The sequence below is a fragment of the Salmo trutta genome, chromosome 23, assembly GCF_901001165.1.
Source record: "Salmo trutta chromosome 23, fSalTru1.1, whole genome shotgun sequence".
Lineage (NCBI taxonomy): Eukaryota > Metazoa > Chordata > Actinopteri > Salmoniformes > Salmonidae > Salmo > Salmo trutta.
Window position 1 is genome coordinate 15,018,259 of NC_042979.1, and position 13,915 is coordinate 15,032,173.

The following is a 13,915-nucleotide window of genomic DNA, read 5'->3' on the forward strand; positions in this document are numbered from 1 at the left end:
ATGTTGATGAGAACTTGTGGCCAAATACAGGAGAGAGGAAGAACTAGAACCCTCACAGTGCTGTACAGTATTATACATGTTGTTGTTTTTTGTCATTATTATTGCAGCCTTGGAATTTCAGGAATTTTTTTGTTTCAACTTTTTATTTTTCACAAGTAAATGACTATATGTAAAGATGTATAGAAAAAAGTATATTGAAGCAAATTGCTGCATTTCTGATTCATTCTTGTTACATATACTTTAGTACAGTCAATAAAGTGAAAAGGTGTTATTCTTGTTCTATAATGAAATACTGATTTATGTGAAAAATCATTAAAACTTAAAAGAGAAAAGTTAGTTTATTTAATGCTCCGTTAGTGTTTTTTAGGTCAGTGTGTTATGAGTGACAATGTATGCTTTCTGAGTGAGAATTGTTGCCAGTGTTATGGTCAAACAAGCTTATTTTGAGACATGTATGAATTGTTTTGGTGGTTTGAGTTTTGGAGTTGAGATTAACTGTTTGGCCAAGATGAATGTTGGTAATGCAGACTGAAGTTTTTTGAAAAAGTGACTTCAGCATTGTCTGACGCCTTTTGGCAATTGACAAAAACTGTAATATTTTTTCTTATTAGTAGAAATCTCTTTATGTCGGGGGGGGGGGGGTAGCAAACCGATTCTTTAGCTCCCAAGTCTCTCCCATCCTCTTGTAGAATCATTTTGATTGGCCAGTGCAAGACAGAGCTGGACATCTTTGTGTTCTTAATGTCTACGAAGGCTGGAGACCTGACCATCAACATGACCTCAGCCTATGTGGTCATGTTGCACGACATTGAATGCAACCCCTTTAATGATAGGCAGGGAGAGGACCGCTGTCATAAGGTCAGTGAGGAGAGGGAAACTGTTTACACACAAGCATTTTGCTAATGTTACCCGCCATACCCAGGCTATGTGCTTTTTTTGTGTGCTTCCTTTGAGCTTGTGTTGCTCATACACTAGATGTGAGTGTATATGCCCAATAGTAAAATTATTTCACATTTATGTTGCAGGACATTGAAGGTCATCAAGCTGTAAGGACTCTATAGAGGACATGACTGCCTCAGTCCCAGGATGGTGAGCTCACTGCCCACTCCTAACTCTCACATGAACCACAATATACTGTACCTTGTATGCTCATATCAACACAACAGCGTTCATTTTCAGATAGCCTGCCAATGAACATGGTCTCTGACAGTAAAACTAGATGCATTTCATTTGTCAGGAGACGAGGACTCGATACCAGAGTACATGGCTTCCCTTCTGAAGGCATCTTTTTCTATGGTATATTGGCGATCACACAATTGAATGTGCATCCCACCACCTACTGTGCGGGACGGAAACAGGATTCCCAAAAATGGAACAAAATACCACAAAAAAACGACCAAAAAATAACTAAAATAAACAACTTCTCTGTGAAAAAATAAAACAGATCTGATCCCTACACAGGCTTAAAGGAAACCTGGGAGGACGGGTCTTCCAGCGCCAGTACCTCTTGCAAGTCTTCAGATGTAAAATACTTAAGTCCCAAAAACTTTTCTGCCACAGCTACAAATTTTCTTGGACTTCATTGAGGATTGTGCCGTACAGTTTATAACTATGGCAATGAATTCCTCAAAATCCACATTTTTAACACACGGTGTCTTTTGACTGGCAGCAAACATTTACCACAGGCTGTGGTGCATCCACTACTGTGTCTTCACTAGCATCACTTGTTTTCTCAATTCTTTTAACTTCCATCGCATAGGAGATTCGATTGACCGCTCAAACTTTTGCCACCTCAATCTCCTTCACCCTTACAGGGCACTAAGGAACTCGGGATCATGATCCCCACCACAATTGCAACACCATCGTCCTTCTACACACCGTTCTTCAATATACTCTGTCCGTCTGCACACAATTGAAACATGGCCAAATCCTTTACAATTCTTACATTGCAATGGTTTGGGAACGAAAGCTCTTACGGCGTATCTTACATAACCAAGCTTCACAAGCGTAGGTATTTGATCTTCATCAAAAAACAACAGGACCGACAGACTTTCTTCTTTTTCTCCATTGACCCAGCGGGTCAGACGATGGGCACCAACCACACCAGGAATTTTCTTCAAGTATTCAACCTGAATATCTGTCGTCACCCCTGAGATGACTGCTTTGACGGGTCCTCTACTCTGAAGTTCAAAACACAAAACTTCTTTGGATGTAAGGATTATTTTGAGGCTCACTGCAATCTTCCACTGTTCTTAAGAAATACAATTGATCAAAATAAGACCACTCCTGGTCACTCTGACAGAGTCTACTTTTCCCAGTGTGTACCCCACCATAACACCTCAAAACAGGTTTCCCACATACAGTGCCTTGGGAAAGTATTCAGACCCCTTGACTTTTCAAATTTTGTTACGTTACAGCCTTATAATATTGATGAAATAAAAACAAATCCTCAGCAATCTACACACAATACCCCATAATGAAAGGGAAAACAGGTTTAGAAATTTTACCAAATGTATTAAATAGAAAACAGAAATACCATATTTACATAAGTATTCAGACCCTTTGCTATGAGGCTCGAAATTGAGCTCAGGTGCATCCTGTTTCCATTGATCATCCTTGATGTTTGTACAACTTGACTGGAGTCCACCTGTGGTAAATTCAATTGATTGGACATGATTTGGAAAGACACACACACTGTCTAGAAAAAGGTCCCACAGTTGACAGTACATGTCAGAGTAAAAACCAAGCCATGAGGTCGAAGGAATTGTCTGTAGAGCTCTGAGACAGGATTGTGTCAAGACACAGGACTGGGGAAGGGTAGCAAAACATTTCTGTAGCATGGAAAGTCCCCAAGAACACAGTGCCCTCTATCATTCTTAAATGGAAGAAGTTTGGAACCACCAAGACTCTTCCTAGAGCTGGCTGCCCGGCCAAACTGAGCAATCGGGGGAGAAGGGCATTGATCAGGGAGGTGACCAAGAACCTGATGGTCACTCTGACAGAGCTCCAGAGTTCCTCTGTGGAGATGGGAGAACTTTCCAGAAAGACAACCATCTCTGCACCACTCTACCAATCAGGCCTTTATGGTAGAGTGGCCAGACGGAAACCACTCCTCAGTAAAAGGCACATGACAGCCCGCTTGGAGTTTGCCAAAAGGTACCTAAAGACTAGCAGACCATGAGAAACAAGATTTTGTGGTCTGATGAAACCAAGATTGAACACTTTGGCCTGAATGCCAAGCTTCACGTCTGGAGGAAACATGTCACCATCCCTATGGTGAAGCATGGAGGTGGCAGCATCATGCTGTGGGGATGTTTTTCAGCGGCAGGGACTGGGTGACTAGTCAGGATCAAGACAAAGATGAATGGAGCAAAGTACAGAGATCTTTGATGAAAACCTGCTCCAGAGTGCTCAGGACCTCAGACTGGGGCGAAGTTTCACCTTCCAATAGGACAACGACCCTAAGCACACAGCCAAGACAACGCAGGAGTGGCTTCGGGACAAGTCTCTGAATGTCCTTGAGTGGCGCAGCCAGAACCTGGACTTGAACCCGATCTAACATCTCTGGAGAGACCTGAAAATAGCTGTGCAGCAACGCTCCCTATCCAACTTGACAGAGCTTGAGAGGATCTGCGGAGTATGGGAGAAACTCCCCAAATATAGGTGTACCAAGCTTGTAGCATCATACCCAAGAAGACTCAAGGCTGTAATTGCTGCCAAAGGTGCTTCAACAAAGTACTGAGTGAAGGGTCTGAATACTTACAGTTGAAGTCAAAAGTTTACATACACCTTAACCAAATACATTTAAACTCAGTTCTTCACAATTGCTGACATTTTATCCTAGTAAAAATTCCCTGTCTTAGGTCAGTTAGGATCACCACTTTATTTTAAGAATGTGAAATGTCAGAATAATAGTAGAGAGAGAGTGATTTATTTCAGCTTTTATTTCTTTCATCGCATTCCCAGTGGGTCAGAAGTTTACATACACTCTAATTGGAATCAGGAGTCAGCTAACCTGGAGTCCAATCAATGAGACGAGATTGAGGATGTTGGTTACAGCTGCCCTGCCCTATAAAAAACACTCACAAAATGTGAGTTTGCTATTCACAAGAAGCATTGCCTGATGTGAACCGTGCCTCGAACAAAAGAGATCTCAGAAGACCTAAGATTAAGAATTGTTTACTTGAATAAAGCTGGAAAGGGTTGCAAAAGTATCTCTAAAAGCCTTGATGTTCATCAGTCCACGGTAAGACAAATTGTCTATAAATTGAGAAAGTTCAGCACTGTTGCTACTCTCCCTAGGAGTGGCTGACCTGCAAAGATGACTGCAAGAGCACAGTGCAGAATGCTCAATGAGGTTAAGAAGAATCCTAGAGTGTCAGCTATAGACTTACAGAAATCTCTGGAACATGCTAACATCTCTGTTGACGAGTCTACGATAGGTAAAACATTAAACAAGAATGGTGTTCATGGGAGGACACCACGGAAGATTTCACTTCTGTCCAAAAAAAAACATTGCTGCATGTCTGAAGTTCACAAAAGAGCACCTAGATGTTCCACAGTGCTTCTGGCAAAATATTCTGTGGACAGATTAAACTAAAGTTGAGATGTTTGGAAGGAACACACAACACTGTGTGGAGAAAAAAAGGCACAGCACACCAACATCAAAACCTCATCCCAATTGTAAAGTATGGTGGAGGGAGCATCATGGTTTGGGGCTGCTTTGCTGCCTCAGGGCCTGGACAGCTTGCTATCATCGACAGAAAAATGAATTCACAAGTTTATCAAGACATTTTGCAGGATAATGTAAGGCTATTGAAGCTCAACAGAAGTTGGGTGATGCAACGGGACAATGACCCAAAACACAGAAGTAAATCAACAACGACCCAAAACACAGAAGTAAATCAACAACGACCCAAAACACAGAAGTAAATCAACAACAGAATGGCTTCAACAGAAGAAAATGGGCCACTCCAGAAGGCGTAATCAGACACCTGACCTCAATCCGATTTAAAATTCTGTGGCATGACCTCGAGAGCGGTTCACACCAGACATCCTAAGAATATTGCTGAACAGAAACAGTTTTTTAAAGATGAATGGTCCAAAATTCCTCCTGCAGGTCTGATCCGCAACTACAGAAAAGGTTTGGTTGAGTTTATTGCTGCCAAAGGAGGGTCAACCAGTTATTAAATCCAAGGGTTCACCTACCTTTTCCACCCTGCACTGTGAATGTTTACACGGTGTGTTCAATAAAGACATGAAAATGTATAATTGTTTGTTATTAGTTTAAGCAGACTGTGTTTGTCTATTGTTGTGACTTAGATGAAGTTCAGATCAAATTTTATGACCAATTTATGCAGAAATCCAGGTAATTCCAAAGGGTTCACATACTTTTTCTTGCCACTGTAGCTCGATGGTCTGCGTCATTCGAGCTCAGCATACACTTCCACCGTCTTTTCCTTCTTCCCGAAGGCATCACTGGGGCTTTATCTATTCGTCTGGAGGGGTCCTCACGGTTGTTGATTGTCACGGTATTCAGAGCCATGGCTGCAGTGGCGTACTGCAGTTTCGCAAGGCCCCGCAATGCCAATTATTAAAAACATTTTAAGAATACATTTTGTTTTAGGAAAACAATTACTGCAATTCTCCAAATGTTTCCATGGGGCAGGGAGACCATTTGCAGATGTATAGCCAGTCTCATGCTATTCTACAAACGTTGCCATGAGGCTGAGGAAATGTTACTGTTTTTAAGATTGGCAGGGCATTCCGTCTGGTTGGCTGCGCAACTGCATTGCAGCAGTGATCATTGTGGACACAGCGGTAAGATTCGAATTGTGCCCGCGGGAGTGAGGTTGAAGAACAGAACATTAGCTATCTCGAAACACTCAGTCAACTACGAGTTGATAACTTTGGGTAAGTTACTCTGTGTTACTTGGGTTTTTAACGTCAGTACATGGTTTTGACTAACTGGACGGTTGAGCCAGTGTGGATTCAGATAAGCTAGCTAACTATCTAGCTAGTTAACGTTAGCTAACTTAGCTATCCATCGTTGTGACCTACATTTTTTAAATGTAATATTATTTAACTAGGCAAGTCAGTTAAGAACAAATTCTTATTTGCAATGACGGTCTACCAAAAGGCATCCTGCAGGGACGGTGGCTCGGGTTAAAAATATAAAATAAAATACATTTATAGGACAAAACACGCATCACGACAAGAGACACCACAACACTACTATATACGTAAAGACATAAGACAACAACATAGCATTGTAGCAGCACAAAACATGGTACAAACATTATTTGCCACAGGCCAAGAAGGTAGAGACAACAATACATCACGCGAAGCAGCCACAATTGTCAGTAAGTGTCCATGATTGAACTCGATGTGGTTGAATGCAGCCAGCTACTCTCGAAATTCATATATTGAGCTAGATAGGATTGACAGTCTAGGAGGTTGATTATGTATTTTCACTTCCTAGCTAGTCATTTTTCCCCCCAAACACTTTACATATAACTAGCTACTGTAAGAATGTTGTAACGCTTCAAACGCGTTCTTTATTGGCAACTGTTACTTGCAACGTTTTTAGAAAGGCATGTTTTTCCTGAAGCTTTGTTTTTTGAGACAAAAGACATCAAGCGATAACAAAAACAAACAATGGGGTAATTAACCGTTATATTTTGGGTTATGATAGTGGAAGACATTTAATAAGCCCATGAGGCATTTAGGCTAAGGCATTCTTCAAGATTAATTTGTCAAAATGAACATTGGCTGAACAGCAGGAAGTCTTCCAGCCTGTGCCTTTTTTCATTTTATTGAACAGCTGGGCCTTTTCCCATCTTCTTTTCAGCAATATGAGTCATTGTGAGCTTGAGGATATAACCCTGCACTTGAATGACAGGATTTCATCCACAAGACGTGTCTTGGAGCTGCGGACAATTGGTATGATGAACTGAGATCTGTGTATGTATGTATGTATGTATGTATGTATGTATGTACATAATAATATATATAGCTTGTTATCTCATGTATTTAAACACTGTTTCAGCTAACAGGAACTCAATGGTTTTGCATAACTTAATTTAAACTTTAAACTTTGATTTATTCCCTATTTTCAGCAAAAGATCAAGACAAGCGGGTTATTCTAGGGAAGATAGGACAAGATATCCTTGCGATAGATGGACTCCTTGACCAGTTTGAGAAATGTGTTGGCCGCCAAAAAGACCTACTTAAGCATTTAAAGGTATTTAATGCGTTCTTCACAATACATTTTTAGATGGGTCCTTTTAGCTTGTCTGGATTGCAATATCTTTAAGTATGCTATTTGTACTGTATGTCAGTGTGAAATTAGTTTTTTTGTTTCACAGGAACTAGAGGGTTTCTTCGAGGAGGATGTGCAGGATGGAAAGAACCTTAGGGACAACATGCCCACACACATGCCCAGGAAGGAACAGCCAGCAGTCCAGTAAGGAGTGTGTGTGTGTGTGTGTGTGTGTGTGTGTGTGTGTTGGAGGATGTCATAATTGTTATTATTTAACTAGGCAAGTCAGTTATGAAAAAATTCGTATTTACAATGACGGCCAAACCGTTACGACGCTGGGCCAATTGTGCGCCGCCCTATGGGACTCCCAATCACAGCCGGTTGTGATACAGCCTGGAATCGAATCAGCATCTGTAGTGACGCCTCTAGCACTAAGATGCAGTTGCCATAGACCGCTGCGCCACTTGGGAGCCCAGAGGAGAAGCTACTGAGTACAAACCAAGTAAATGTGTTGTCCTCTATTTTGCCCCTCCTTTGATATCCCAGCGGAATAGGGCCTGTGGGTCAGAGTGGACCTGTGAATGTGCAGCCAGTCCAGCAGGTTCACCCCAGGAAAACCTCAAAAAAACAGATCAGAGAGATGGAATTCATCACCAGCCCAGAGTTTGATACCATCCCTCAGTGAGTCTTCCTCAGCAGCACTATATCCACATACTACAATGTAGCTTTATTTATTTAAATGTTTTTTTTCTTTATTGTTATTGTAAGATATATTTCCTCTGTAACTCTCTCTCTCTAGGTACATGAAAGGCCGTTTGACATATGAACAGCTAAACACTGCTGTGGAAAGCATTAACACAGCCGTAACAGGGAAGTACAAGATCTTGAACCAGCCAGCAAAAACCCTTAACAATGCCACACGCAAGCTTCATCAACGATTTAAGGAGGAAGAGAACAAGGACACAAAAGGTACCTCAGTCAAACTACTCTGTTCTAAAGAAGGCTCTCTGCTTTGCTGTCCTTTGACACACAACAAGGTTGGTCATTGCATTGAGTAATTGTCTCTAAGCAAGGGCCATTATCTTCTCTGACCCAGATGGCATTGTTATGACAACCTGCATACTAATGGAAACAAACTATCACACTACTCCTCTGTGTTCCCTACAGGTCTGTTTTTCATTGTAGAGGCTGACATTAAAGAGTTCACTCAGATGAAGGTGGACAAGCGCTTCCAGAGCATCCTCAGCATGCTGCGTCACTGCCAGCGTCTGCGAGAACAGCGAGGGGGAGGCATCACACGCTACGTCCTGCTGTGAAAGGAGCAGAGATGGAGAAAGGGGGGTTGTCACTGAGCTTGATCTGAATGCATTGAGTTGTCCTCTGTCTCTAGCATGATCGGCTACAACATCTGTCATATTGACTGAGGGAGGGGTGAAAATAATTATATTGAGAATAGTGGTTGTGGCTCAAAACATATATGTGCCTAGTGAAGAATAATTGTTTGGGATGGGTGGAGGTTTGTATTTGAACTTAGTTTCATACATGCAACCTTTTTTTAAATTCAAAGGTTGTTGTATTAGCTCATTTTAATTGTATCATCAATGTGACTTTGTCCATAACAACCATGTTTTATACAGGTAGAAAGGCAATAAATATAAAGAAAATAGTTAAACAAATCTTTTGGATCAATTATTATATGAATGTCAATTGTGTGCAATGTGTAAGAATCTCTTTCCAGGTACCACTTGACATTGCAGGATGCACATAAGTTGTATCTTGTTCTTCCCTACAAGGATGTGCATTTGTTTTTATAAGGGCATGGTGTGTTTGCTTTGATGTTTGATGCTGTTGGTTACTAATTTTAGCTGTATAAGTTAACATTTCACCAGTTTCAGTTAGGCATCTTTATTTTGGATGTCACATTTGCCCTCATTCAAGACATTACATTGAACCAGGGACTAGCTACATACATATCACATGCCTAGACACTCCTGTTGTGGCAATATCTGTGATTATCTTGTACGTTCATTTTGGATTGGCCATTTGTGACTAATGATAACTACGCAATGCCCAACTATATCACTGCTTGTTTGTGAATTATAATTGCTAGTGCTATTTTAGTTTTAATGCATTTTTACATTTTAGTCATTTAGCAGACACTCTTATCCAGAGCGATTTAAAGATAGCTAGGTGGGACAACCACATCACAGTCATATAAAGTACATTTTTTCTCCAAGTAGCTATCAGCAAAGTTGGCTAGAAAGGGGGGTTGGGGGGGGGCTGCTGCTGCTCTGTGGGATTATTTATTATTTAAAATACCAACGGACGAATCTGGATTTGGAGGATACCAGGAGAACGCTACCTGCCCGAAAGCATAGTGCCATCTAAAGTTTAGTGGAGGAGGAATAACACTCTGGGGCTGTTTTTCATGGCTTGGGCTAGGCCCCTTTGTTCCAGTGAAGGAAAACCTTAACGCTATAGCATACAATGACAATCTTCCAACGTTGGCAACATTTTGGGCAAGGCCCTTTCCTGTTTCAGCATGACAATGCCCCTGTGCACAAAGTGAGGTCCAAATGGTTTGTCGAGATCCGCGTGGAAGAACCTGACTGGCCTGCACAGAACACCTGATCTCAACCCCTTTGAACGCCTTTGGGATGAATTGTGAAGCCGACTGCAAGCAAGGTCTAATTGCCCAACGTCAGTGCCCGACCTCACTAATGCTCTTGTGGCTGAATGGAAGCAAGTCCCGGCAGCAATGTTCCAACATCTAGTGGAAAGCCTTCCCATCAGAGTAGAGGCTGTTATAGCAGCAAAGGGGGGACCAACTCCATATCAATGCCCATGATTTTGGAATGAGATGTTCGACAAGCAGGTGTCCACATATTTTTTGTGTATCTGTCCTGACCTCACTTCTGTGAGTACTGTAAATCCACATCAAAAGTATTAAAATGTCAAGAGTAGACCACCATGTCAGTATTAACAGATAAATGTGGCTTTACAAAACAAGTGCAGTTATTGTTACCTTATTGTTTTGGAAATTAGTGTAATAGCTCTGAATAACTTTTTTTTCTCAACAAACTAACAACTTCAGTTGGATACATGCCAATGAAAATGAGAAATGGTTTGAGAACCATAAATGTTTGACTGACCCAACCTCCATAGCGTCACGGCCACCCTCTTGGTGTTACTGCAGTTCATAAAGGAGCTGGTGAACACCACATGCCGGCAGCAGCATAGGATCTCCTAGGAGCAGTGGGAAGTGACTTATCTGGTCCTTCATCGTCTGCATCTGGGTCCTCCAGAGGTCTCTGTTTATTTGAAGGTGTGGTTACTATTTGATGTAGTAGAACATTAATTATGATGATTTTGTCCACCACACTTTCCAAAAAGAGATGCCTGTTATTGAACAACCTGTTTGTCATTGGCAGTGCTGTGATGATGCTGTTGTGCAAAACGGCCATGTCCTTTGAGATGATCATGGTTGGACATTTCCTCTATGGCGTTAATGCAGGTTCGCTGATTTTCATCTTATGAATTGATATCATTATTTTACTGTAGGCCACAAAACAAGGTCATCTTTATACCTGTCTTTTAATATCTCACTAGAGGAATTATGCTGACAAACTGTGTCTGTGATATGGTTTGTCCTTTCCAGTGTGTGCTGCAGGTGTTAGCCTCAGTCTCCACCCAATGTGGTGATGTAATGTACCCTTTAACGGCTGTGAGGAATGGTGGTTTGTGTCTATGGGGAAGTTCTCAGCTTCTGGGGATCAGGTGAGCTGTCGGTTCTAGTGTGTCAGTCAGGGATGCTTATATCAGTTTAACCCGTGGTGAATGAACACTATGTGATAGCCTTCTGTCCTTGCAGTGAGTTATTGGGGACAGAGGACAGGTGGTTGCTGGGCTTCAGTGGTGCGACCGCCATTCTCTAGCCTGCCACCCTGTCCCTCCTCCCAGAGTCACCCCGATACCTGCTGCTGGACCGGGGCGACCACCAGGGCTGTGAGAAAGGTAAGCACCTGGGTGGAGCTCTGTGAGGAAAATGGACAGGTAACAGGTTGCCTAAGGAAAACTACCTCACCAAAAGTGTACTTGCAATTAGTGTTATCATAGTCATCCTCACAATCATCATTATGCCTGACTCAGCTGTCTTTATGTCCTTTTCCACCTGTGTATCTTATTTGGCCTTTCCCCTCTGTAGCCATCCGCAGGCTGTGGAGCAGCAGAGACCACAGTGTGGAGGTGGAGGAGATGCTAGTGGAGCACGCCTCCCTGAAGGGGGTCCACAGCCACACTGTGGTGGACCTGATCCTGGACCAGGCCGTACACTGGCAACTCCTCGCCGTCCTCGTCACCTTCAATGCTGTGAGTTGATGCATGAAGTCGATCAGTGTGTTTAGAGATAGAGTGAGCAAAAGGGTATACAAATGTAGAATGGCATGGTCATGTCATTTTCTGATCAAAGCCTACCTAGAATCTTACGTTTTTTCAATTAGATACAGTATGTCTGATTGACTGAGTGATGAACTTTGTCATTTTGCTCCTCTTCAGATGTGCCTTTACTAATTTGACGAGTTCCATATGACGAGGATCCCCACCCACCAGTTGCGCCATGTTGCCTTGGGAACCGGTCTGTTTGAGATTTCCACCTCTGTGGCCTGTGTGAGTCCTATTTCACATATCCCTCACCACTAACCCTAATTAACCCTATATTAACATTGATGAACACTGTGAAATGAAAATGACCATTCTTCATGTTTTGGTTGACCTTTAAAAGGAGGGGTTTGACAACAGAGCTTACATGTTATCAAGCCTGTAATTACAGTGCGTTCAGAAAGTATTCACACCCCTTGACTTTTTCCATATTTTGTTGCGTTACAGTCTGAACTTTAAATTGATTAAATTGAGATTTTGTGTCATTGGCCTACACACAATACCCAATAATGTCAAAGTGGAATTATGTTTTTAGAAATGTTTACAAATTAATAGAAAATGAAAAGCTGAAATGTCTTGAGTCAATAAGTATTCAAACCCTTTGTTATGGCAAGCCTAAATAAGTTCAGGATGCAATTGTCTGTATGGTTCCTCAGTCGAGCAGTGATTTTCAAACAGAGATTTAACCACAAAGACCAGGGAGGTTTTCCAATGCCTAACAAAGAAGGGTACCGAGAGCAAGGAAACCGGTCAGGGATTTCACCATAAGGTCAAAGGAGGCTTTAAAAGTTAGAGTTTAATGGTTGTGGTAGGAGAAAACTGAGGATGGATCACTAACATTGTAGTTACTCCACAATATTAACCTAAATGACAGAGTGGAATTAAGAAAGCCTGTACAGAATAAAGATATTCCAAAACATGCATCCTGTTTGCAATAAGGCACCAAGACAACATTGAATGTTCCTGAGTGGCTTAGTTACAGTTTTGACTTAAATCGGCTTGGAAATCTATGGCAAGACTTGAAAATGGCCAATGGTCAACAACCAACTTCACAGAGCTTGAAGAATTTTTACTCCGGAAGACTGCCAAAGGTAATTAACATGTGTGAATACTTATCTGAATGAGATATTTCTGTATTTTATTTTATAACAACACTTTCACTTTGTCATTATGTGGTATTTTGTGTAAATGGGTGAGAAAATTTATAAATTTTTATACATTTTGAATTCAGGCTGTGACACAACAAAATGTGGAATAATTTCTCAAGGCACTATATGTACTCAGAGTGCCCCCCCTGTGGCGTGTCATTTATCTGGAGTCGACAGTGAAACTTCTACCGTAACTACTTGACACTGATTGGTATGACAGGTGATGGTACTAGCAGAGGTGCATAAATATGGCAGCCCCCATGCACTTACCACAAATTCCTCTTTTTGCTAAGGTCCGTTGCTCTTTTTTTGTATGTTCATTTGCATAGTATTCATGATCCCAATTTTAGCTTCAAAGTTGATTGTGCTGATTTATTGGCACACTGAACCATGTTGCGCACCGTAGTTTAAAAACTCAATGTATAGTGCTAAAACAATGACACCATATCTGCCATCCTAATACACGTTCGCCATTGATAGCACAGGAAAAAGGCTGCTCCTCTACAGGGATTCCCTATGCATGGCAGTTTCCCAGGGTCTTCTGGGTCACTCTACCTGCAGGTAAGTCACACTTTATAAGCAACACACTGCTCTGTCATCATGGGTGACATCTTTTCCATGAATGGAACGATGGTCATTATGATTTAATGAATGTCATTCATTCATAATGCCACAGAATGTCCCTATATATTATCACTGGGTTACATCAGTCTTTTACAATGGGTGGCAACATCAGTGACTCATCAATAAGCCACACCGATTGTTGTTATTTGTTGTTCAGATCCAAATCTCCTGGATCCCATACTGCAGTATAGTTCTCATCTTCACCTTCTTCTCCACTTCAACCAGTCATTCAAGTCAGCAGCCTTCACCATCGGCGCACCCTCAACTGGCTGGTGCTGTTCGTCCACCTCATAGTGGTGAGCACATCAGCCTCTCTCTCATACCTTGTCACGTACACAAACAGGTATAACAGGGGTACTGTAAGTATTATGTGACGGGGAGTATCTAGATTGTAATTACACGGTAATTCCATAGGTATCGGGACTCTTATTTGTTAAGTGGGACC

At 41.7% G+C, this 13,915-nt stretch overlaps 1 protein-coding gene and 1 pseudogene across 1 annotated transcript; both read left to right on the top strand.

The window, feature by feature from the left end:
* The first annotated feature begins 5,602 nt into the window (after nucleotides 1-5,602).
* On the top strand, nucleotides 5,603-8,937 carry ska1 (spindle and kinetochore associated complex subunit 1). The gene is made up of 7 exons (XM_029709181.1): nucleotides 5,603-5,913; nucleotides 6,851-6,942; nucleotides 7,119-7,243; nucleotides 7,368-7,465; nucleotides 7,808-7,942; nucleotides 8,061-8,230; nucleotides 8,429-8,937. The coding sequence occupies exons 2-7, from the start codon at nucleotides 6,855-6,857 to the stop codon at nucleotides 8,575-8,577; spliced, it is 765 nt and encodes a 254-aa protein (XP_029565041.1). The 5' UTR covers nucleotides 5,603-5,913; nucleotides 6,851-6,854; the 3' UTR covers nucleotides 8,578-8,937.
* Nucleotides 8,938-10,212: 1,275 nt separating this feature from the next.
* On the top strand, nucleotides 10,213-11,638 carry LOC115160269 (solute carrier family 2, facilitated glucose transporter member 11-like; annotated as a pseudogene).
* Nucleotides 11,639-13,915: the final 2,277 nt, after the last annotated feature.

What these genes read in the sequence shown, in the direction of transcription:
- ska1 (XM_029709181.1), top strand. Translation starts at nt 6,855, where the DNA reads ATGAGTCATTGTGAGCTTGAGGATATAACCCTGCACTTGAATGACAGG. An exon ending in ACCTACTTAAGCATTTAAAG is followed by an intron (nt 7,244 to 7,367) that starts GTATTTAATGCG and finishes TTTGTTTCACAG; the next exon opens with GAACTAGAGGGTTTCTTCGA. An exon ending in AAGGAACAGCCAGCAGTCCA is followed by an intron (nt 7,466 to 7,807) that starts GTAAGGAGTGTG and finishes TTGATATCCCAG; the next exon opens with CGGAATAGGGCCTGTGGGTC.